General features: G+C 46.3%; 1 protein-coding gene across 1 annotated transcript in view; it reads left to right on the forward strand.

The window, feature by feature from the left end:
• The first annotated feature begins 609 nt into the window (after nt 1-609).
• LOC146196540 (uncharacterized) overlaps nt 610-26,986 on the forward strand; it is a 169,010-nt gene continuing 142,633 nt past the window's right edge. The window contains exon 1 of the mRNA XM_084598285.1: nt 610-759. Within this exon, the coding sequence (XP_084454411.1) occupies nt 641-759 (119 nt within the window). The 5' untranslated portion in view covers nt 610-640. The remainder of the gene's footprint in view (nt 760-26,986) is intronic.

The raw sequence follows: 26,986 nt of genomic DNA on the forward strand, positions 1-26,986 counted from the left end.
GATTTCCTTCTTTCTTTCTCTCACCTGACTGCTCCTTTCTGCCTTTCCCATGCGCAACAGAGGCAAACAGAAACTTTTCTGGTCTTTACTCTATCTTATTTTTCTTTACAACCCACCAACAGCAAATAATCTCACACCGCGTCGTCAATTCATAGTAATTCCAAACGTGCAGACCATCACCCAAACCATGACTCAGTCGAATTCATTCATTTTCTCACAGATTATCTCAGTCGTTACTCACCATATACATATCTAGCTTGTTGTTTCCCAGTGAATTCCTCGTCGATGCTTTATAATTTTTAAATGTTTTCAGCGTTGTGGTGTGTTGTGCTGATTTATCGGGAGATCTTTTTAATCCGAAAAGATCCCAATACACTATTGATGTTAATGTTACCCTTCCGTGTAATTCCTCCACCTAGGGGACTTTACAAGTTACTGACTGATGACGATTATTATGACAGCAATGACGATGATTTAACACAAATTAACGATAAGCAGCAGCAGGAGCATCAGTGCAACTGTGAGAGGCTTCATGACAATGATCCTCTCTCCCTCTTTCTTCCCCTGCAGGCACGGTCGTTGGCGGGTACTCCGCTGGTTGCTGCTGGCGGCGGCTGGTGGTGGCCATCAGGGTGGCGCCATGCCGCCCACTGTGGCCGCCCTGCAGTCCCGTACGGGGGCCTTGGCCCTGCACTACGCGGCTGCCAAGGGATGCCTCGACTGCGTCGTCCTTCTCACAGAGTCCTGCCCCGAACTCGGGTCAGTGCACATTGCATTTCTTCGCCCATAGAAAGGAACCTTGATTTCCATGTGCGCATACTTCACGTCCGGCTCTTTTCACCAGGACATGCGCATGCGCCGTCAGTTCATTGGTGTAACCTGAATGCAGGTGGTAAAATATGGCTACAATTGCTGAAAATTGAGCAGAGAAGGGTGGGAGAGGCTGGTCAGGATACGTATTCAAAAGAGGCTAGCAGACATTGAAACAAGTGAATCAAATAGTGATTTCATATCTTTGTTTTTTGTGCTTGTTAGTAGTGCTGTTGGTTGCAGGATGTAGTTTTACGGACAGTTAACGAAAAGGCAACCATGTGCCACCGATGGTATGCAACATCCCGCGTGCAAGAGGTGGATTGTTTATTTTTTCTCCAAATTGCTATAAAATCATCACCTATCTGCGCTGCATGGTTTAACTTTAACCAACAACTCCACGCCAATAAGTGTGATATTCAGCAGTGCTTTTCTTTGTTTCAATGACTGGAGCCTTCTTTTTGCACGCGTACACTGCTGCGACGTTTCATCTTTGGCCTGCCTTGGTGTGGGCAGCCTTCGTCACCACATTGTAGGGCCTATGTTAAATATATACATAGCTCAAAGAGCTTATTTCTAAACTATTTGACTGTCCCCTTGCGACATCCTTCCAGGGCCTAACTTTTTGTAGGGATGGCAACGAAAGTTCCCAACACATTCAACAGGTTTCAAAACATGCAGCTAAACAACGAGCAATGCACCATAACTCGGATGCAAACCTTTTGTCTATAGACTATAGCTGTGCTAGCATTGGCGCTCACACGAAGACGACGAAGCAGTGGCTACTATAAGCAACAAGGATCTTCGCTTGTGTTTCTTAAATTGGAAATTGCTGCTCCGCCATTATAGCTGGGCAATCAGCGTTGCAGTGAAGCCGGCTTAAGACATTCGAAAAAAAGAAAAAGGACCTGTCGTTGCGAGGTTACATCTGCGCAAAATATATGAGTTAGCTCTACTTTCATTTCATTTTTATTTAAAGAACTGAAATATTTTTATTAATTTTTATTTAATCTTATTTAATTTTATAATTTAATTTTCTTTTTATTTTATTATTTTTTTTTTAATATTTAATGTAATATCTCATTAAAGAACTAAAACTAACAGCGTGAATAAATGGGAGCTGAAATTGACAGTTACAAGTGCAGGTGATGGAACTTGTACGAAATGTAAATTCAGGTACCTTCTACACGACACACGAGCAGAAGTGAGGGAGGCTGCAGTCACCAAAATGTACGCCGATAGCTACCTGAGAGGTTATAAAACGTTCACTAAATGCTCGTCTTCGATACATAGCTCATACAAAGAAGAGCCAATGGCATTGTTATATTCGTTTACAAACGACGCCTCTTTGTTCTATCAAATTGCAATCTGACGAAAATCAACGGGATGTTACGGTGCTTTTGATCTTCGGTCTGTTGTTTGGAATTGGACCGAGTACGCCTTCACAGTCCGCTGAGCATAACGAACGTTCGTTTCAATGTCTTCTGTCGAGTTGGCGAGCGTGTCGGTTCAATTTTCCCTTTCCGTTGCCGGAAAATATGATGCATCTGTTGCATAGGCGTATCGGGAAAGTTCCACTCCACTTCCGTCGTCCGCGCAACCTCGAGGACGCATTTATGCACCAAGCATGCTAGTCTAGCCCGATAAAAGGCGGAGAGGGAAAGAGGCAATGCGGAGGTGCACAGCGACACGACAGTGTCACTTGGCTCGCCTCACACACGCGCCTCATTATGTCACAGTGCTTTCCGGTTTATGTCCTCTCTCTGTGCTACACAGAGCGGAGTGATGGTATCCGAATTTGGCTGTTATGTCGCCGTCTGAGGGAGAGGGAAACGCGACGCGGTCGAACGTCAGGTTGTCTAGAAGGAAGCGGTAGCGATAGCAAATGTACTCTTGTTTAGCATGTGGAATCAACTTCTTGAAAGTCCGCGCTGAGATTTGGATCCAACAAAATGGATTATCGGCATCCCGCAACTCGATCTGAAAAACAAAAGGCTGCAATGATTGAGCAATAAACTTCATATCAAATCACTCACTGGCCTAGCTGTACACCAACAACGATAACAAAACTCAGTCATTGTTATGAGCGACTGAAGTATATAAAGATTTGCTTGTATGTTTCTTCAAGACACTCTCGGTTAGAGATATTGCGGAGCTAGCCAAGGCGCTTTTTTTTATAAGATTTTCTTTTGTCAGCAAGTCGGTTACCACATTCTCTTCCAACTACAAGCGTGTATCGTTCGATGAAAGATAGATCAAATGTATTTAGGCCGGCCAAAGCCTTCATTACAGCTGTCTAAGTGCTTGGCCGGAGACAGAAAACAAAAAAGAAAAAATGCAGAGACACCGCTACTAAGGCCGTCATCTCAATCATTGAGACGCCGGTGATAAACGCTCTCGCAGACTTACGCGGCAGAACCTGGCGAACGCGGAGCTTTTGTGACTAAAAGCGAAGCGAGTAGTTACTATACACGGATTTGCGGCCGCCCCTCGCGTATGGAACACACCCCTACCGTGCTGCTGCCTTTGTCGGTGAAAGCTGCGCCAGTGGGTCGAAACTGGGCTACCTTGGAGAGAGATTAATGCCTTCGATTTCTTTCTCGTTCCGTATCCTTAACTTCCCAATCTCTCTTCGAACGGTGGCGCTCGCGCACGGCCGTCGATGCGTGGCTGCGCACCGGCGCGCCTTCGGAAAACACACTTAAGCCGCGTTCAGACTACGTGCGCAACGCACGTATCGTTCGTAAGGATCGTAAGCGTAAGCGCAAAAAACGTAACGTGTCTGTTCAGACTGCTGTCGTATTGAGCGTAAAATGCGCAACGTACGCAGCAAGCGTGGGCGTAAATGTCGGAGGACCCGCGACTTTTACGACTATTACAGATACGTCTGTTACGCGCGACCAATGCGCACAGCCGTTTCGGTTTTCCCTTTCCGGTCACGGGGCTTCCGGTCCTTTCAGATTTCGCGCGCAAACCACTAGTAGGCGGCATCATCCAACGCTCCTACTCTGCTGCAGTGTCTCAGCTCGCCGGTGATTGTGTCTGTGTCGGTGATTGTGTCTGTCCGCAGCTTGATCATGTGCAGTGCGGAATCTTCGCTGTGGAATTATCAGCCTCTCATAAAAAAAGTTCGGCAGAGGCTGGCTCTCTACTGTCTCTACTACGAGTAGCTGAAATCGCACAGAGAGAAGTGCAAAACGATGCCTGGCTGCAAATTGCCAGTGCGCTGAGTCAAAGTAGTAAGTGGTTTATCAATCCGTTTTTTCATGCGCGAACAAGCTCTCAACAAGCAAATGTTTCCTCTAGTTTAGAAAAGTGAGGTTATGGAGGCGGGGGATATGCCCGCTTCATCCCCGTGCATTCTCGCAGCCCATCGGCTCCGTTGACAAGTGAGGAAACAGTTGGCCTGCAGCGAAAGGCCGGTGCGGGGAGACGTTGCGGTCGGGCCGCAGAACGGAGCTGGTGCGGACTCGTCGAAGTTTGAAAGAAGCTCACCGTAAAAGAAAAAAAAGAAAACAGCATTTTCTGAGGGGGGACGAGGTTCCGCTGACGTTTCCGAGTCTGCCGCGCGCCCCGGCTCATTGTTTGGAGTCAGTAGTACGGCCTTTGAGTCACCGCCCCGGCCCGTCTCCAAGATCGCTCCGGGGCACTGGTAAAATCGCAAGCAGGGATGCAGGCGGACCGTACGCCTGGTTTGGTGCGAGAGAGTGCGATCACAGGACACCGAGCAGGAGTGCGCGATACGTCGACAATGAGAACGGGCGCATGAAGAAATGTGCGAAGGAGTGAGCGGTGCGTCAGCACGGTGAGCGGACGTTTGAAAACTGTGTGCGAACGTGCGTGTGTGAAACGAAGTGTATTTATAATCGAATTGTCAATTGTTAATATACCCATTGTTCTTTTTCGTATTTTATTTGTGTGTCCAGTCTTTTCTTTCACATCTCATTTTGAGCTTGAAGAGCCCAGACCTCTGCTATCAGCTGCTTGCTAACCGGCGCCATGTTGAGAGCGCTGATTGGCCGGTCGTAAAGAACGCATCTTACCGAACGGCCCAGTGTGAACATGCGCGGTCGCAAGCTACGTAAACGGGAGTTCCAGCCACTATGCGCACTGCGATAAATACGATACTTACGACGGATGCGCACGTAGTCTGAACGCGGCTTTAGGGCGACGATTGTCGAAGGAGCGAGCGCAGGCAGAGGGTTACCTTTCGCGCACTCGCTCGGCTTCTGGTACACCGGCCCTGCTCATGGACCGATTGTCGTGACGTCCTGCAGCCTCAGTCTGAAGTGACATGAAGGTTACAGGTAGTCTGTTACAGGGTATACAGGTTACAGCTAGGTAGTCTGTTACAGGGTATACAGGTTACAGGTAATCTGTTACAGGGTATACAGGTTACGGGTGTGTTGGAAAAATCAAACCGGTGCCCAAGTCAAATTCGGTGCGTCGTTCACTTCATCGTCGTCGTCATCAACACCATCACTATTATTGACACCATCGATATTGTGATCATCATCACCACCACCATCGCCACATATTTCATATTGAAATCCATTTTTCTTATCGTCATTATCGCCAGCTCTCTTTGACGATATCAGCATCGCAACCCGGCGCTCACCATGCCAACTTCGCAAAGGTTAATAGATGGCGGCTTCCCTTGTCAGCTGGCCAGCGGACTGTTCTCTTTTTATTCTTTTGTTTTTAGTTCTCCGCTATATTCTTGTTGTTGAGTAGCGTTAAGCAGTTGCCTGAACGCCGTAAGGGACGCTACACTTTGGTAACCTCATAATTCTGGTCACCTTATAAGCGGGTCAGAGAAATAACTCAAGTTACTGACGTGCTAGTCGAAATTGAGAAGAATCAATGGGCATGGGCAGTACATGTAGTGCGAAGATAGAGTAATCGACGGTCTCTCAGAGTAACCAATTGGATTTCAAGGGAAGGTAAGTGCAGCAGGGAGCGGCAGAAAATTAGGTGGGCGGATGAGGTTAAGAAATTCGCAGGGGTCATGTGGATGCAGCTAGCACAAGACCGGGTCAATTGGAGGAAAATGGAAGAGGCCTTCGCCCTGCAGTGGGTATATTCCGACTGGTGATGATGAATCCTGGTCTAATCATACAGCCAGATTTTTCCGGCCGGGTTCTGCGGGAAGCTTCATATCCAGTATGATCAAACAACTCTAATTACCGTTGCCGTAATTATTATCATATTCATCATCATAATCTCACCGTCATCATGCAATAGACTTAAGGTATGTGCAGCCTAGATGCATATCCTTATGATATCCAACTTTCCGTATTTCAAGCCCCGCCGGGGTGGTGCAGTGGTAAGACGCCCGACTACTGTCCGGAATACCCGGGTTCGAACCCGACCTCGGCGGCTGCGTTTCGATGGAGGCGAAACGAAGTGGCGTCCGTGTGCTGTGCGATGTCAGCGCACGTTAAAGATCCCCAGGTGGTCGAAATTTCCGGAGTCCTCCACTACGGCGTCTCTCATAGCCTCAGTCGCTTTGGGACGTTAAACCCCACAAACCAACCAACCAACCGTATTTCAAGTCAGCCATGGTCAGGTTTACGAAAGAAGTTTTTAGTTCGTGTACGGCACAACGGTACACAGCGACACTTCTAAGGTCAAAATAAGCTCACCTTATACACGAGAATTTTATCGTAGGTCGCAACTTGTTTATTGCGTGGAAACACACTGTACAGTGCAAAACTTTCCTGCTGCTGAAACTAGACTTTCGTGAACTACTGCCTTTTGTTCGAGCAACCCGACTTCTCAGGAAACTCGAGCTCATTTATAAATACAGTGGGTCTCTCATCATGGCGATGCGCGTGTAGACACTTTTTATAACTTCGATTAAAGTTAAGCTTCTTAATTGTTTTCTTGCCTGAATATACACTTTATTTTTGCTTGATGATAAATATCAGACTCCTAGTTACGTTTTCTGCCAAGCAACGCATTAGAAGGAACGCTTAGGGTGGCGTTTTTCAAACTAAAGAGCGATGCATCTTACCACAAACGTCCCTTTGTTGTTTCAGCATTGCAGTTTTTGTATACGGCTTGATAACTATGCTGACCGCAACTAACGAGCCTTACATACACCTGTTCTAGATGTGGGTAAAGAAATGAAAATGTGCAGGTAAACGCAGTGGCAAAGTATTGCAATCACTGACAAATTCAAGAAGCGATTGCCATTTATGAAACTGTACATATGAATTGGCCACCGGCATTATGTATCAAGTGATGACATAGAACAAGGAGTTGCCTTTTGCAATATAGCGTATGACAGTACGAATATTGGTGGAACCTATGCCCACCATGAAAATAGAATTTATGTCCCTTGTTGAGACAAACGACACGGCATACAACTAAGAAAAAGAAACAGTCTCGAACCAAAAGAAATAAGTTGTACGAATGTTGAAAAAGTTCCTGTGCTGTGACACTTTTAGTCATTGCGTCGACATGTTCAAAATTACTTAGAGGCTAGGACAACTTGAAATAGTTCAGATTATTTTGTCATCCTCATAACCGTTTAACACCGTGCGAATGTGTAGTTTGTGATATTTTAGCACCCCCAAGCGACTCGGGCTATGAGGGGACATCGTAATGAATGAAAAGCTGCAGATTTTGGGCCATCTGGGGTTCTCTGGCGCCAGAACCGCAGATGGGGTTTGTTGGTAATTCATCCTAAATGAACAGCGCAAAAAACATAACGGGAACACGATACAAGGGACTGACATAAGGGGCTGACGACATAACGCCCTGCGTTATGTCGTCCTCTTGTCTCGTGTTTCCTCAGGGTTCTCTGGATTGCGCTGGTATTTCACAACACGCAGGCGTTTTAACGCGAACGTTTTAACTGCCCCGCTCAGCAGAAAATCCGGCTGTGACACTGCAAGCGAAAAAAAAAAATTACTTTCTCTCCTGTAACGTAATCGAGAATAGTTATAAGCATTTGGTAGTAGACATAAGCATTAGTTGCAGATGGTACTGGTACACCAAACCACGCTCCCAGCTTTTCTTCTTCCAACAGGGCATCTCTCTCAGTCCTTCTCGCAGGCTTTTCTTGTCGCGTCAAAGAGATCACCTGTCATTTTGATAGGTAATTGCGGTTTGCGGCGACATTGCCGCTTTCGTGAGCCGACGCACAATCATGCCGTTATCGTTAGGGGTGGGTAGTCTCCTGCCGTGATCTACAACTCGCAAAGTGATCCCTTTCGGCAAGACGCTTCCTACCTCTCCTTTCATCAGCCTCCATTGCACGGCTTAAGCACCTCTGAAGAGGGCTGCAGTGAAATGCAGAACGGGGCAGATGCGTATACGGCTACGAAGAGACGCCGGCCTGACAGGAACGTAGGAGAAGCAGCGTGTTCGAGTGTCCATCAAGCGTGTATAGAACTATCTGCTGAAGAGAGAAACGCCATGAGTAGACGACGCAACAAAGTGACAGACTCGATTCAAAATGCCCGAACGTTTTTCTAAGTTCCCAAGGTGCATACACAACAGCAGTCCAATGCGCCTAGCGGAATCAACTTCGTAACGGTTGTTCAGTCGTACGGGTCCACTAAGATGGGGGTCAACAGCTAGCAGACTACGTATGACATGTAAGCCTTCGACCCTGTGACGTTATCTACCTGACACCAATGGTTTGAGTTCGAAATGAAAGGTGTCAGCGTTTTTGCTGCCTTCCCAACCGCCAAATAAAGTTTATTCTCTCTCTCTCTCCTCGACCGCCGGCGCCAGGCGGCGTTCTACGCGCGAGTGTGAGGCCCCGTGGCGCCATCCTTGGGGAGGGCGCGAAAGCCTGAGAGAGCGAGCTCGTCTCGTGCAACTCGTTCGGTGCCCGTATGTTCATGTTTCGTTGCCCGGGTGAAGAAAAATCGGTGTTCCGATGAAAAAGAATCGGTGCCCGGATGACGGAGAATCAACGGCCGGATGTTGGCTGTCGGTTTTATTTCGACGTCCCCTCAAGGTCACCGACAAAGGGATATAAAAGCATGTTTAAAACAAGGGCACATCTTGAGCAGGTTTTGTTGGCAGGTGGCATGGTTGACAATGACTTTTAGGCGGCTTGTGTGGCGTCAAGAGACCATTGCGGTTCGGCTAGAGCGGTGCTTTATATCTCTGTCGGCTCATCTTGCATGTAAGTGATAGCTTTATTTTCTAAAGGTTCAGTAGTATATTCAAGATAACCGTGGCACAAATGAATGAATTAGTGATTAAGCGAGTAGCAGGATACATGTATGTGAAGAGGATCCGCACAGACAGGAGCCGTTAACAATGTAGCGTCATACCCTTAACGGATGATTTTGTATCCCAAAATTTTTGTATTTCGCCTCCATGGAAATGCATCCACCGCGGCAGGGATCGAGCGCATCACCTTATAATTAGCAGTCGAACGCCAAACCCACTGAAAGACAGCGGTGCTCATTTTATATCCTGTGTTACACGATACAAAACATCGAGGAAATGGATTACATAGCTTTCTTCTTTTTATTTTTACCGAAATCAATTCTCTGTCACGGTGGCTATATGACATCCAGTAGTTGATGGTTTCGGAGCCGTACCGCCTCACTCAACTTCACATTTACTCTCCCCTTCTTGTTTGCCTCTTTTTCCTTTCGTGGAATTTTATTCCGCAGAGGAACCAGCCGCTACTATGCAATCTACGACGCGATCCAAGGGCGTCTACTTTGTGGTGCCTACACGTACTATAACAACCCGTATAACAAAGATGCCATACAGAGACATGGCCACGCGAGGCGAAATCTAGAACTGAGCAATCTTCGCCAGCGACCGTTATTCCTTCCGATGCCAATAAGCCGCTCCAGAATTCACTAAGTGCATGTACTGAATTCCGAGGCATTTCGGTGTAGAATGTCTTCCATACTAGGACGCCCCTTTATCCGTGATTCCTCCTTGCCTAAGGGGAAAGCCGAAATGAGCGCATGGGTTGTTGTTGCGCAACGCCTCATATTAGCCTCTTTTTTTTTATTATTATTACACACGTCAAGGATACACAGATTCCATCGACTAACGGTAAAAAGCCGTCGCACTCGACCCTCCAGCTCACAGGCACAAGAGACAGCGAACGCGTGGAAACAATCCTGATGAAGGAAATAGGAGACGAAGGAGACAAGCAGGAGCAAAGTGTTTCAAGGTGAGCGCGTCCGCTCATCCCTCCCTGGGCACGCGCACACCTTGTTGCCTCGCTGCTCGGACGCGAGCGGCGTTGTGGGGGCCATGAGTTTCGTGAGATGCGGAGAAGTAAGGGTGAGAGGAGGCAGCGAAGTCATCCGACTGTGCCTAATGATAGCCTCCAGTGTCGCGCCACGCCGCCGACGGACAGACTGCTCGCACTCACGCATATACACTCACGTCACGGTGGCGGCGCGCCCAGACGTGCACACAAGGTCGGCCGGCTTTTTTTTTTTCTTAGGTGTTCAGAGTTTATCTATATATATCTCACTGTAGATAATCTTAGTCTGTGTGGGCCGCCAGATTATTTATGATATTTTTTTTCTTGAACTACACTCTGAGTTCGCACACTCATTATAAGTATCTTTTAATTAATTTTATTTTAAGAGCAGTCTGAAAATTATTGTAGGTAAACATTTTTCAGTCGGTTCTCTGTACGACACAGAAGATCGTCGCAAGAGAGAGCCCTGACATATTTTTGTACCAGACAAAAGGCATTTTGAGGGCATTTTTCTAACAAGTTCTCTAGATAAGGGTATTCAGTATTTAATTTTCTGACATTCAGTGATGTTCTCAACGCGAAATTAGCATAGATAAAAAATTGTAGGCCCTGTGCGAAAATACGATAACAATTCCGGTAGCAACAGTCACTACAATAACCTTTCATAGACTGCGAAAGAGCTCTGTTCAAAAGTCAAGAAGACGTCAGAAAGGCCTGCAAGAAGCGTAAGTAACAGTCCATTGCAGAGGCTGCTGCGAGTTCTCATTTAGTTCACGCAAACGCTAAGAACGGCCTTTAGATCCCACTTGTGACATCTCCGTTTCAAGTCTACCAGAAACTGGAAACTCTTGCGAGTCTGTAGGCACCAACGTTTTTAATCTAAAAACGTTGGTAGGCACCAAACAGGCTATGGCGAATTAATTGATTGACATGTTGTGATGCCTAGAGCAAGAAAGGAACATTACCACGCGAGTCCTGGCGCGAGGCTTTTGTTGTTGTTGTTGTGCCCTCAGATACGAAGGCTCGAATCGGCTGCGCTTCATTGTTGTCGTCGGCCGCGGCAGGCACCGCTCGTGCTGTGTGAGACCCTCGTACACTGCTACCAGGTCTGCAACTACGACGGTGACCCCAAGTAGCCTATGCCTTCGGATCGCTGTGCTTTACTTTTGCCCTGCAAACGTTTTCTTGCTCCATTTCCAAAGAAAGAAAAAAAGTCCGTACTCCCGCGAGCTTTCTCATATTTCCGCGTTGCTTGCTTACGTTTGCCTCCCTGAAACGTCACCCTGCAGAACGGCTACCTGAAGCCGCTAGGCTTAACTAGACGCTAGCGCCTCTGCCAATCGCGTACGATCGAAGCCCCATTGCAGCACTAGCAAACGACTTCTCCAGGCGGGCCGAATGCTCCCCTCTGGTCGCGTCTTCTCATTAAGACAAGATGGAGCCAGTGGACCGTGACGCCGGCTGCCTCAACGCGGAGCACCCTTTATGACTCGACTTCACTCTTCCAACGGGAGCAGCTGTTCGTCCCTCCTCTGCGTCGTCGCCTTCTCGCACTCGCGGCTCACTTCTGGCAAGCAAGGCATACGGGCCAACTTGAAAATGGCACCGGTCCTCAGGCACTGCTCCTTGATGAATGTTTTTGCGATTTAGAGCAACATCGCGGATTTATGAAACGAGACGTGTACTGGGCTTCTGTAGATTACTTCAAACGTCCTGCGGTTTTTGTAAGCACTTAAGTTTAAAACACCAGCGTTCTTCCATTTATCCATCTAAATGCGACCGTGCTTGCTGTTTCGGAACCATAACGCCTAGTTCTCGCCATGCGAAATGGGTCAGTGTGCTGGTCGGCGGATTTTCGTTCCTCTGGGCAACGTGACGGATTTATGAAGCGAGCCGTATCGTCGCCACCGAGATTCGAACAAGGCAGTTGCATTACCTTCTCTCCCTTCACTGGACGTTACGGCGAGCGGATGAGCGACAAAGGATCAGCCAATGGACCTGGCGTACGGGCTTAGGTAAAGTGGCGAGGGGACACCACGTGACTCGACTCAGATCCGCGCTCGCACCTTCATTTACTGGCACTTTATCGTCCATCCGTTGTCAAGACGTAGGCAGCTGGGCTGCGCTGACCTCGTCAAAATCTCGTTGGACGGTAGTATCCTGGAGCCTTTGTAGCTCATATCCGCCTTTTTCTTCTTTCTTTTTTTTCTAGCGAACACTGAAGATTCAACACACCAGAGTTATTTCCGCTTAATCACTTAAATGTGACCCTGTGGCCTATTTCGAAACTAAGGCCTTAATTGTTCTCGACATGCTGACTGCGCAGTCAATGCACTGCAGCAGGCATGTGCGTGCGTGAATTACATGTCCTTGGGTTCTGCATAAGGCTTGAACTTAAGAGTTGCGTGACTTCAGGTGGCGCGTGTTACTGAAAAAGGGCCTGACAATTTCGAGAAGCTACTGCTCCTAGCATTGCCATCCGTAACATCAGCAGAGGAATATTTTTGTTAAATATTTACTATTCACAGAGCTACAGCTGCTTTTACGGGCCTATAAAATGGCAGCTTCAAAATCCCGAAGTTGCGCGTGTTTCTACGTGTTACGTTTACAAAGCTAAGAACTCACGTCGAAATTATGTTTTAAAATATATTGCAGTTCGAATTGCCCATCTAAAAAGAAACTATTGTCTGTTATATCGGTTCGGTTGAAGGGCTGACCGAAACGTTTTTTCTTTTTTTTTTTTTCTTTTCGTCTGCAAGTATAGGTAAAGGTTGCTCAAACCGACAAAAACTCTTAGCCCTTTTAAATGCCATATTTTATTCCCATCGAAACGAAAAGCTTTTCTGCTAAACGGCATACTCAGACATTAAGAAAGGCTATTTGTTAGTTTTAGAGCGAAATGCAAGTGGTTGATTTTTTTTTGCATAGATGTGCACTGTTTCTTACAATAAGTCGTGATTGATGTAAAAGCTTTTCGAAGTGCCATGAGTTATCAACTATACTTCCTGGCCCGCATGTGTTTCGCGGAAAATATTTTGCGGCCTTCACTATATGTGACATCAAAATTCACTTAATTGAAACAAGAAGGATGCGAAATTCACCTACAAGGAAATTAGCACTAAACGCAGCACTGTCAGAAAATTTTGCGAATTTCTTTGTGCACAATTGTGTACATAACGTGCGAGAGTGTCAACGCGACCCCACTATACTTTGCGTCACGTTGAAACCATTGACGTTAACCGCTGTTTTCTACACTTTCTCGCCGCACTCAGTCAAGAAAATTTTGCGAATTTCTTTGTGCACAATTGTGTACATAACGTGCGAGAGTGTCAACGCGACCCCACTATACTTTGCGTCACGTTGAAACCATTGACGTTAACCGCTGTTTTCTACACTTTCTCGCCACACTCAGTCAGCGGAGAAGCGCTTCACTGCCGTCATCATTGTCATACCCGCCGTCGACAGCACTGTACCCGAAGACAAGTTGCATGGTAAAAAGAAAAACAAAAACCTTGCTGTTCAGGCGAAGTCCTCGTCAAAAATATACGCAGTCCACTCAGTTTAAAGGACGTTGGTTTACTTCCCCACATTCTGAGGTGGTTCGAAATAAGAAAAAAAAAATTGAGAGCACTGTGGAATCTACACTGCAGAAATGCGAAAGCTGGAGTTTTGGTGCTGCATACGCTGCAGTACGTTTGCTCTCATCATTATTATCAACTAAATGCACCGCCATTATTAATGCTACTGTCATACAGCTGTAAAACGTCACACCACCTGTGGCGCTCCTGGCGGAGAGAGCGGGAGTTAGGCCGCCGTTCATGCGCACCGCCGTCTTTCACGGACGGCGCGAGTTGGTCGCACAGCTTTGAGGCGTGACGTCACACAGAGGTCATGCGAAAGGTCATTTCATGTGCACCGCCGTCGCACCGCAAAGACTTGAAAGTAAAAGTAGTATTGCTTTCGCAATAAAAGTTTTTAGTCTTTGTGCAATTTCTGAAGGGCAGGGGATGCGGCACATATGTACACTACATGCAAGCAGTTGTGTGCAAATCGTAGCCAGGTTTATCCGGGGGTAACCCGAACGTCTCCTCACGGAAGCAAATTCTCATTAACATTTGCGCAGGCGCGTTTATCCTCATCCGACAACAAACCATCAAACTGTGTGTAACTCCTTCCCTCAGCCGGACAACTCCACATGGATAGTTTTCGTGATGTGCGCGTCCAGCCCTCACAGATTTCAGCCTACAGCGGTTACTATACAATTCTCTTAAGCCTTGTAGTATCGCTGATTTTGCATCGAAACATCTTCCGTTCAACCGATAGTGAAATCAACCTTGTCGCCCTGAAAGCGTGAAGGCACAACTTTTTAAAACCGATTTGCAGCTTCGCACTTTTGGGGCAAGTTTGTTTTACCGCAACTGTCGTGTTCCGCTTGCGCGCAGATTTGTCGGTGTAGCCGTATTTGTACACTTCAAAAGCGCTGCACACCCTCACAGCACGTAACGGGAAGATGGCGCCTATAGGAAACATGAGCGAGGCACAACAATGCTCCACGTACTACAATAGGTTTTGCATGCTGGGCTTCCATGGATGTACACGAAAGAAGAACGAAGGAGGCAGGCGCGTACGTATCTTCACTCGTCGACCGACGGGAGGGGGCCACACCGGCACGACAACAATGCCTTCGATGGAGGAAAGTCCCCTGTTTGCATTATAACACGAGAGGAAGGGAAGATGAGAGGGCGCCTACAGCTGCGTGTTCTTCTTTTCCTATTTTCCTCTTCTGTCTAAGACGCTTCTCTTCCTAGATGGAAAGTTTGAAAACTTGACCAGGTCCCCGTTCGGTATCTTGGGTTTTCACTTCGTACGAGACGAATGCTTCGTTCGCTTCGGTCCCCGCAATCTGAAGAGCATATAGCATGGAGTGTTTCGAACGTTTATTTCCCAAGCGGGGCACGAAGCAGCGCAAGAGGCGCGTCAGGCGGAAGGCGCGTACGTCGTCACTCATCGCACATCAGATAACACGCAGCCCTGATACTCCGCCAATAGGGCAGTGTGTTACAAAGAGTTAATGTGGTTTCGTAAGAGAAAATTTGCCGAAGACAAAGGGAGCTTTGTCTTCCGAATTGATGTTTGGCTAGCAGTCACGCTTCTTCAACGCTGCTGCCGCTCAGGTTACTTCCAGCGTTGCCGTCCTTCCGCTGTGGCGGTTATCTTATATTTACAATAACTCATGTACATTCATCACGCGCAGTCGGTAATTTACCTGGTCGTTACTTAAACCCAACGCTCAAGCTCGCAAGCCAGGAGCGGTAGACGTTGCGATGTTATCGGTATATGCGGCTGTGTATAAAAGTTCGCGGCTGTTTTGTTACTCGGCTTAAGTCGCAAAATGGCGCACAAATAGCACGCACTTAAATTCGCACCTATACAATTGACACGCTGGAAGCCTGCCAAGTACTCATTGCCGCGACTTATTTTGTTCTTTTAACCAAGCCCACGGGGATGGCCTTCAACATGCATAAGATATTTAGTTTGTTCCAAAATACACTATAAGGCCAACTGGTGGGAATATTTCGCGAGTTTGAAGGCGCCGGCAAATCAGGAACAACTCGTACGAGTTAACACCCTTCTCCTGCTGACAGGAGCTGACGCTCTCCTACTGTGGCAAGGTATTCTGAAGTCAAGACTTAGGCTCGCTCGCATAGCATTACCTACATTTAATGGTTCAACGACCACAGAAGCACTTCTCACTCGTTGACCTGTCCTACGAGCGACCACCTTAGTAAAGTAGGTGAGTGAGGATCTGAATTTCCACACAGCAGTATTGTTGCATTGAGACGCAACGCAATCTCCGAGACCATCGCCTTCGGCAGCAAAAGCTGGGAGTTTCCGCGACCGCGTTTCACTGTAGCACTCGTAACGTCCGGTTCCGAGACATCGAGAGTGTATCGTAAATGTCGTTTTATCTCGGAAAGTTCATTTGCGAAAGCAAAGAAAGAACTAAGCAAGAAACAACCGGCTACAATTGTCAGCGCTATCACCGTTCTGTAAACGCGGCTGGCGCACATTTTTTCACTGCCCACAAGTGAAGTTACGAACAAAAAACAAAAACAGGAAACGAACTAGATACGACTCTATCTCAAGCCGCGAAAGTGGTCCGGCCCTGTGGTGGGCAGAATAAGGGACAAAGTTGAGTCAAAACGAATTGTGAGCGCTTAGAACCCGAGCGCAGGATGTTTAATCTTTGCAGGTTTCCCGGTTTACCGTCCATTAGGAAATGCCAGTAGAGTGTTTGACTACTGGACCTCCTTCTGTATAGTTTATCCGTGTTGTATTGTATGCGGTAGAACAAAAAATCTCATTCTGATTGGTCAGTAAATCTCCATGCGCTCCATGGCAGTCACCGATAACGCACCGTGGATTCGATAATGAACGCATATAGTGACCGCGTTTCATTTTGTCGCCTCCATATAGGCCGAATCACTGCAACTAGTTGGCTTAGATAGCTCCTTGGTGCTGTTCGCAAAACGGTTTAACTGCTAACAAGTCGGCTGCATTTTAACGAACAGAAATGCTGCAGAAACAATATTTCACTGCCTGTTAATGAACTATAGACGGTTGAAATTAGCATTGAACTCTCTACTCTGGAGACCCTCATAATCTACCCTTAAAATTCATGTTGATTATTGTTTGATCTTTCTTGTGTGTGTGGAATAGCATGACAGAGACCCCAAGGCAAAATAGGGGGGGGGGGGGGGGGGGGGGATGCTCCGCTTTTGCAGATTCTTCTTCGAGTGTAACACACTTTGCTGTTGGCTTATAATCACTAATCATTTGATTTCTTCCTCTATTATCTCCCGCATACTCACTCACATAAAGCTGTAAGATACCACATTATGTGAAAGACCACCCGACCGAAATATTTATAAATCACCGCTTTAACCGAGCTGTGCTAATACGTAACAGGGTCAGGCAACGTGTCTGACAGGGGAACTAAGGGTCCCAGCGTCTATTCCGGTTCACACTCTCACGTCACATGAGTCACTTGAGTTGGCAGCTCCTGACAACAAGGCCATGTCAGGTGGTCACGTGACACCGAACAACCCGCCGAGTAGTCAGTGTCCAGCCATGTCACCTGTCTCATGGCAGCGGCAAGCTCGTGATCTTGCACTGTCGACGCCGACAACACTGACACGGGATTTTCCGCAGAGCCGCTGCCTTCGAATATATAGAGATCGATCAGTATAATGGGCATTACCTTCAGGAGGGTAGAAATTAATCAGTTGGTCTGCTCCGTACAGTAAACACAGACTGATAACTCGTAAGAGGAGATCTCGTATTATTTCGACGTTTGACATTCCATTCCTGGTAGGCTGCTCCGAGACTCGCACACGTCGGCGTTGAAATCTGGGAGATGTGTGTTGGGTCGGAGAGGTGGAGCAGTGTCCGCGCTGACCGGAGCCACCACGTCTGCCGGGGCTCGTGTTGCGCTAAAATCTGGCGCGTTTCGCTCATCTCGCGTGTGGATGGTGCGGACGCATCGGCAGCACGGCACCAACCCAGCTGGCAAGTGGGGCGTGACGACTGCTGACCGCTCGGAGGCTCCGCTTTCTCAATGCCCATCTCTCTCTCCTCTTCTTCTCCCCCTCGCTGCACGTCGGCCACAATAGCGGTGGCGCGCACGGCATGCAGGCGGATGCGTCGGTCCCGCTGCCGGCATAGAGTATAGAATACACTTCCTCCTCAAATCCTCCTGGATTCGGCAGACACTCGGTACGGCACATCAGGAATTTCGTGAGTGGATGGACGCGTTCGGTGATGCATACGCTGTTCTTGCGAGAAAAGTAACTGAAATCAGCACTTTTAACAAGTTCCAAGAAGAAAGACGAGGAAATTCAGGGCTACTCGTCAGAAGAGAAATAGAATTTTTGAACACGCTTTCTTTGGTTAACTGCATCACCATGACCATTTTAATGCCTGAGCATTAGGAGCCCCGTCTAAGTGAAGGCCTAGGCGAAGATTTACTTTACCACCTGACACCCGTGGCAAGTGTAGAGAGAAAAATCCCCCCCCCCCCTCACCTCATTTGTAAAGGAGAGCAGAGAGAGGCTGGAAGAAAGCTGTTACAGGAAAAAGGAAAATAAAAATGGCTATGGACGACCCAGCAAAAATGAAAATAATTAATCATGGCTCTAAAAAATAAAAGCAAGGAATGACAGTGGTTTATCCGTATCGAAACGCAAGCTTTACGGGCGAAAGCTGTATTTTCGCACTATATAGTTCTAGTTAGACCTATGGCTCTTAGTTAAGCATAATCGAGCGTAATTAGGCTCACAAGGGTGTAATTATGCCAATTTGTATTCACAGAAGTTCAGACTTCATTTACAAACCTGTGTTTCACACAGGTTTAAATATAGTGTTGATTAGGCTTGATTATCATTGGCTCTGAGTTTGATCAATAGTCATGGCCCCGGTAAGTCACAATATAACAATGGATAGACAATATATGTATTTGATTGTTGCTGCAGCAACATTCTTTAGGTGAATGGAATCCAGAAATTGGCGAACTTCATCCTGTGAGGGCCCTCTGAGAGGTGCAACAGATTTGAATTTCCTTTGCGTTCAGCATTCTGGCGGATTTTGCGCAAGCGATCCAAGTTTCAGAACTAAATAATAAGTTTTCCTAGAGAGGAAACATTTTGAGTAAGAGCATCTGGCGTCTGTCGCTGCCATTCTTCGAACAACAGTTCATCGATTTGCTGGACAGCCCCACCTAAACCTGTAGGTAACTTATGGCTAACGTTCGCCAAGTTGCCGTTTCCGCTGAGCCGTTTGGATTTCGGACATGGAAATTGTCTGTGGTACAAGTGGGTCCAGGGCAATACGCCAGGTTACGTTTCTGACCAGAAAACGCTTTACAGAAACACATTCAAAGCAAACGAAACAAAAGTACAAAACATAAATACAACCACTTTAACTCACTTGGCAATGTGGCATTCGCCACCGCCATGATTCAAAGGTTTTAGTAATCAACATTCTGGGTCATGACTGCCTTCCGTTCGTGTTGTCTGGACCCAACAAGAGTAGCAAAAGTAAACAAAAGCAGCGTAAATCGATTTTCATAAAAATTTTGCTTTTCGTGGCGAACGATATCTCCGACCTTGAGTGATCAGAGGAGTTGTTTTAATATTATGTCGCCTTCTCTATAAAATTTCGCTTTATGTTCTGTGAGAATCACGAGCTTTGCAGATTGGCCCACGATAAAAAGCGCCGGTACCCCATATACATGATGGCCTAGCTAACTTTAGCCAAGGGTTAAAAATTGTAACATTTCACATAGGCCATGGAAACCACTTGCATACAGCTGTCAGCTGTCTCTCGCATATCACAGGCATTTCTTTTTACGACTACTTACTAATTAAGATAGTTTCTAATTTATTAAATATTTACTTTAGACGATAAATGTGATTTGAGAAGTTGGAGAGCACTTTCAAAAACACCATTACATTTTTTCAATTTTTTTTAAATATAAAGAACGCCTCACGTGTATCTTTTTTTCCGAGCTCCAAAGAGAGCCCGCGAAATACAAAACAATCGCATGTTTGTGGTACTCTCAGTCGTGGTTTGAGTGAACGAAATCAGATGCGGCTTTTACTCAACGGTCTAGTCAGTTCTAGCGATATGCTGAATATTGGCGATGGCTGCAGCGAGTTCGCAGTGCTCCCTGCAACTTTCGCTGTAACGTGTGTAGATTGGCTGACGCAGGCGAAGAAGCCATCGCAGACATATCCACCTGCCGCTCCGTCGGAGTCGCGAAGCCACGGCTACAGCTGATTTCGTTCATTCAAACTACGATTGAGAGCAGCACAATCATGGCGCTCGAATGCGGTAGTCACGTGATTTTTTTAATTTCGGGGCTTTTTTTTTTTTTTTTTTTTTGGACATCGGAAAAAGATATACGTCAGGATTTCTTCACCGCAAATAAATTGATTTATCTTGTTTACTAATTAATTAGCGCCAAACAAAAATAGACTCTGGTGTGCAAGACGGCTGGTAGCTCTATGCAACTGGGTTTGCGGACCTACATAAAATGTTCTATTTTTTAACCTTTGGCTTTAGTTAGCGGGGCACCCTGTAGGCGTGATGTGTCAATTCAGGATCATGCAGCAAGCAGACAAACCCACCTGGTACGTTCGTGACGCCGTACCTAAACACAACTGCCGCTTCAGAACTAAAATCTGCTGACAAAAGGAAAAAAGAGAAAGAAAGTTTCATTTGAAGCACGTGGAATTGCACGTACTACCGGCGCGGAATATCGAACGATTGGACATGGCGCAGGCATGAACAGACCTGCTTCGGCCAGAATCCATCTCTAGCTACTGTAGAGCATGAAATGGGAGGAAAGTTTACTTCCGTTTCAAACGCAATAGCTACACCCTGTGAGAGAACTTGAGGAATAAGCTGTTGTTTGTTCCGTTTTTAAACTCAAACCACTGCCAGGAAATCGCGCTCGTGAGTTCCTAAGCATGAGCTGTGAGAGCTCAACTGACTCTGATATGTTTCATTCTTACATTCCCCACGAGCTAGCTTCCTTCGACGTCGTGCTTTAAACAAGATTCATTCTTACGTGCGCCTGAATTTTTATCACCTAAGTGAAAAAGGACCTTAAGGTCGACGTCACGTTGTGTGACATTGTATAGAGGCGACAAGAGAGGCGAAGATCGCGCAAGAAAGAATAGTTCGGTGGCTGTTTCAACATAAGCGGAGACCTGAGTCGTACTCTAAAAGAAGGAATGAGTGGTGAGAAAGACTCGGAGAAACGAAGAAGTCGAGAACTGTAAGCTGCTCAACGTTTCAAAAGGAAACAGGAAAGAGCTAACAGCGCATTCTATTCGAGCAAATTCATCTAAACCTTTCTCGTTTACTCTCCCCTCCAGTACCGTCACTCAACATGCCGTCAGCCTCAAATCTTTTTTTTTTTTTAATTAGATGGCCAGTTTTCAGGTGCACATACAATAGATTCCTCTTTAATGCACGAAGTCGAAGGAAGCCAGCGCGTGGTGATTGCAAGCATTGAACATATTGAGGGTCAATTGATCTCCTGCGCAGAAACTATATGCGTGAGTTCCTGGCACTGCTTGAAATTAAGAGACGGAAAAAACAATGCCTTACTCCTTAAGTTTTCTCAAAGCGAATGAAAATTTTCCTGCCATTTTGCGTCATTCAGTAGCTAGAGGTGAAATCTGGCTCTAACAGCAATGTTAATGCTTTCAGTCAATATTTTTTGCCCGCCGATAGGCCTGATCTTTGTATTTATTTATTCCTATCCCCTCCAGCACTGTTCAATTACATAAGCAGGCGATGAAAAAAGAAAAAAGTAAACAAGGCTGTACGGCGTCACGGAAGAGCCACTTCCTTTTTTTTTTTTCGTTTTCTGAAGGGGGTGTGAAGGCAAATGAATATGTTTAGCGCAAATTGCCGTTAGGCTGGAATTCACGGTTACTGAAATATCCTTCTAAAACCGTGCAGCCTCCCTTTCGAGGCACTGTCTTTCCCCTCCGCACTGCAAGCTCTTTCGAAGTTGAATATGTTTATTGCAAATATCCGTTAGGCTGGAATTCACGGTTACTGAAATATCCTTCTAAAACCGTGCAGCCTCACTTTCGAGGCACTGTCTTTCCCCTCCGCACTGCAAGCTCTTTCGAAGTTGCAGCGGGACCAGCTGCATGAACATCGCACTCCACGAACGCCAAATCATGCGTCTAAGTGTACTCGGTCAAATTACAAGAAGAAAGGCTTTCACAAACTTGCTTATATCTCCTCTCCCTTCCTGCAAATTTCCACCACGCTTAATATTTGGTGGCATTCTGTTTTCCTTTCAGGATCTCAACCAGGCAATTATCGCTATTTACGGCACTGCATGCAACCATTGCAGAAACATAAGATGCATTGGTGAGGATATTTCAGCGGTCACGCAAAGCAAGCGCATTCTTTCCGAAATGCCGCAGCTCACAGCAGACTGGTTTACCCACGACATGGATGTGGACAACTCCTCTTCGCACTTTGGCACGTACTATAAGAAAGGCAAACAATAACGAAAATATGTGAATTGCGTGAGGCGGGACTATAAAGCTATAAAGCTTGCCCAGGCGAGCGATGTACGACTCATTGTGACAGAGGCAGACGCCCTGCTTTCCCGCTCCCCCCCTTCCCCGTCCCATATTACTTTCTTTTTCTTTAAGAACGCAAACGAGCCTGCGGGATAGCACGCGAATGCTCGCCGGGTCCAGCGCGCAAAAGCCACAGGCAGGCGGCGTCTGGCGCGAGAGCTCCCTCTATAACGATGTTTTCTGTTTCTGCGAGTACACGAGCGCGGTGAAAGGGAAAAGAATGTCAGCTGCGGCGCTGCTCCCACGAAGAGCGGGCACCACAATGGGAAGGGAGTACGAGGTGGGCCACGGGGACGCGAGATCCGGATGAGCTGACTTCATGGAGACGGCCACGCAACGCTGCTGCAGGTTCGCGGTCCGAACAGAAATAGCGTCCTTCAGTGGGCTTTCTTCTCTATAGACTCTTTTCCTTGTGCCTACGAGTTATGTGAGACATAGGTGCCACATATTCATGCACAGTCCGAGCGACGAGTTTCAATCGTGACATCCTTTAGGATGAAAGAAAAGAATAAAGGGAACGACCCGGACGTAGAGGGTCAGCTGACCTGGAGGACTGGCGCGCACCCGTGAAATCGAAGCTTCCACACCAAACGCAAGGTTTGCGAGCTTCTATATTGAGACATGATGACTCCTTCCGCTTTACCTGCAATGTGTGTAAATAAGTACAGCAGTAAGAGCAAGAGGGCAGGCAAGCAGTAGACCGTTATAAATGTGTCTGTGCTTTAGGCGGCAGGAAGAGACCTCACGTCACAAAATAACTTCCTATCCACGGTTAAAACAGCCAGAAACTTATATTTTAAATGTAGAGGATTTTAGTGCGTGCAGTGAAATTGAAGGGAACGATTCTTAAGATAAGGCTGTTGTGATGACAATCGAGAAGGCTATGTGAAAGCGTAGCTTGTTTCTGGATGCTTCGTCTCTGAGCGAAACTAACAAGTAGGGAAATGAAAATAAAGTAGAAATGTGGGAATGTCTGTTTTCCGCTAGAGAGCCTGGGACCATTAAAAGCGAGTGTTACCTGAATCAGACCTTCAGCCGGGCATAATGAAAATTGATTTAACTTAATAATTAATTTTGACGCTGTGGTATCTAAATATGAGGCAGTCAGATACTCGTTTCAAAATTAGAGAGGTTCTTTACTGTATCAAATACCTGACATGATTACTCTTATACACTCTATGCTCTTAAATTAAAGAAGTTATTTCCCGCCTTGGTTTGAAAATATTGGGCGGGGCTTCCTTAGAGATAGAATAGTCGTGCTTAAGGGAAATCAAAATCACACTTTGACCAGTGCATTGCGGTACTTTGGTTGTCAGTTGCTTTTTTCAGCTTGCTGTTTTTCTCACGAAAAAAAAAAAAGGAATATCCAAACAAAGTTCTCCAGGCGTGGCGCTGCCCCTAGACACATCCTTCACCAAGGTCACTGTGAAAAGCAATACAATGAAATATAATACAGTGCAACGAAATGCAACGCAATGATAAAGGATAAAATAGTACTCACTTTACAACAAATAATCTCGGAGGCCTAGAGAAAACGCTGCTGATAAGTCATTCAGAAGTTTGCCAATGTCCGCTTAATCTCTATCGACAACTCTCACACGTACGCGGGCGCTATCAGTTTATAAAATGCAATAATACCGGGGAAAATTTATTCCACCGCGACAACTCGAAGTTCCGCATAGCGCGTGTTTCAAATTATTCATTACAGATTTCTTTGTTTTCGAAATCCATGAAAGATACTCCGAAGCGGCTTGTGCAGGGGGACTACACGGACAGGCAGACATAATTTTCACTCTAGAATGGGACGATTAATTAGGAAAAATAAGTAATTTACTTTAGTTTGCATTTTAGGGCACGACATAATATTGCTAAATTTCAGGTCGTCAAAATCAAGGGTGATCCCAGTTCTTGTTTTTTCTTCTTTTTAATCTCAGATTCGGCATCGTTGTCCACGGAATCGAACGTTCAAAGCACCCTTTTGAAAGCTCTTTAAGTTGGCTTTCTCACGCTACACATGTATAAAATGAAGCCACTTGAATTAAATGCAGGCGCAGTCTACTTCGTTTATGATGTACAAAATGCTTGCGTTGTCCCCATAAAGTTGCGCAGTGCGTGGGCGCCATTTTAGATATGTGCGCTGCGGCAAAGCCAACTTGTCATGCAACAGAAATCTTATTTTTGCACGTTCGATATTTCGAACCACAATACCGATTCAAAATGTTCCGTGAACAGAAATCGCCTTCAGCACTGGAGGTCTTAGTTTCCGATATATAACATTGACCTTAAAATTATAGATAGGAAATGTTTATTACTTATTCTTTATTAATTAGTCGCACCTTTACTGCACTCAACATAGCAAATAATGTCGGCTTTATCATCCCGCCAGAACGGGTTTCATGGCTTCTAAAAGGCAAATCTGCATTAAATAAATGTATACACCCCACGCATAACAAATGCAGGCCGGTTCTAAGTTTACTGGTTACAAGTGCTTCATTAAATTTCGAACAGTGTACCGTGCGTTCAAATTCAATTTCTTAATCGTATAGTTACATTCTACGTATTTTTGAAACTGATTATTCGTAATATCAGTGATAAAGCGAGGGGATGTTGTAATGCCGGCTTTATTTTCTGAAGAACATCTCGAAAACATGTGCGTGATGATAATCTCTAAGAGTCAACTACGGAATCAGTTACCGGATAAGTGGTCCAGATCAAGCGCAATTATGAGCTGTGACTGAGCTCTACCTCAGCTGAAGTTCGTGCTGCTCTTTATTATGGCATGACAGTGTAGAGTCGAATCAGGGTGGATGTTCGGATGAGTTGGTCCATCATGGAAATACAGCGCTTTCTGACTGAAATGCGATCAGTTCTGAAATTTGGTCTGCTTTGCAAATACATCTCTGCATGCCATCACAGTTAGCACGATCATGCGCAACGCAAATTTGTATGTCTGATGCAATATTCTTCCACTTCTAAGGAGAAGACTAGCCAGGCTAGCATATACAATGACACAGGCATAAGGAAAATGAAGCTCTTCGAACAGTTGAATTGGAAAGGCATGAAAGGCCTATACGTTCAGCAGAGTTAAAACCTAAGCGGCAGTACAGCTGCCGTAAGTTTTACCTTCAACAGAGCAGCCACAATACATTGTGAGACAGTAATAAAACAACAGCTAGAACTGAATTAATGTTCATTATTGGGTGAACTGTTAGAAACATATCTGAGTAGAGTGCTCATCAAGCAAAATCACGCAGTTGTTTCTCTTCGTTTTTCGTCTCGTGTCCTTGCTTGTTTTTGCTCCCCTCGGATGAATGGGAACAGCAGCAGCTGAAGGAACAGCCACAACGCCATAGCACTGAGATTAACGGCACGTGCCCGCGTCACCTTTGCCGACTTCTCATTTCACTGTCAGCGTAATTACAGCGCGCAGTGTGTCTGCTGCGGTTTTATTTTCCTTATGTCTCACCAACTGGCCTACACATCTACGCTGCTAAGTTATGTGTCTCAGCTAAACATAAAGGCGTACGGAACGAAGCACAGACCGATCAGGCGCGACCGCAAACCGAGAAGCCCGCTTTTCCCCGCAGCTGACGTGATCTGAGGTGTGGCCCGCTTCGCCGGCAGTGTCTGGTGCTTGTGCGCAGTGTGTGCTTACGGTCAAGACGAATGACGGCCCGCCCGCGGCCCTGTCGTTGAGCCCGTCCATTAGGGTCGACGCGGATGCAATGATTGCGGCCGATAGGGAGCGCCGTGATCATCGGGAGCTTGCTCATCTTGTCGTCGAGTGCTTTAGCGGCGAGTAGTGAGTGAGGATGTGTATACTCGAGACAAATTTGAGGAAGCGCAGCGAGCCTAGTTCCGCGATGCATTGAGGAAGCAGTTGGGGCGTGGCCTCTGGCTTGTCGTGTGTGCACAGGCGACGGGTGAGGTTCAGTCTGGCTGGGGAGAAGAAATAAATGGATGCTAGCGTGTTGTCTCAGATTAAGTGAATCGATCTGCTTCAGAGTTCCTCGCGCGAAAGGAAACGCCGTGTTCTCGGGGAAGATGCAGGTTGAGAAATGGGCGTGGTGGACTGCTGCTTACATCAGTATCTGCTGGTGGGCTGTATGGAAGACCCCACATCGCCGCGAATGATCCCGATCTCTTCGAGTTTCTCTGTCAAGCCGTCCTGTTTTTTTTTTTTTTTTTTTTTTTTTATTATTTCTCTGCCTGAATCCGGCGCTTTCCTTTTTTCTTAAGTGGTATGTGGCATTTCACTTGCGCTTTAGCCAAAACTACTACTAAATTACTTTACTAAATTATGCACTCGTTTACTCAATTACAATCACTTTAGCCAAAACTACTACAACTAAATATGATGGAGCACCTGTACACCATGGCAGCAGCGTACCTAAAAATGCGTGCAGAATTAACGAAACGTGTTAAAGGGCGGTGTTACTACCCGAGTCCGCGCTGGCTTCTCCGCAGAAGAAAGGAGGAAGAGACAGGAGCATTCAAGGCAAAAGGGTTACGCTTTCGAATAGTGAAACAGAGTGCGCAGATAGAGGGGCGACAGTAAAGTTGCCAAGACATGAACAATGCAGTCGCGCCGTCTTACATAGGGTTCTACACAGAGCCCAAATACCCAGGTTTCAAAGGGTTCAGATGAACCGGGCCCTCCGTTCTTATGGGCCCCCGAGAGCTACAAAAAAAAAATTGGAAGATTTCGAGGTTTCTTTCGAAAAATAGTCAATCATCTTCACAAGTAGTGCTGTAATGGTGGTATAGTTGGTTTTTTATCTTCAGGAAGGCAGGCTATACT

This window comes from Amblyomma maculatum, chromosome 3 (genome assembly GCF_055883805.1).
Source record: "Amblyomma maculatum isolate TAMU_Amacu chromosome 3, ASM5588380v1, whole genome shotgun sequence".
Lineage (NCBI taxonomy): Eukaryota > Metazoa > Arthropoda > Arachnida > Ixodida > Ixodidae > Amblyomma > Amblyomma maculatum.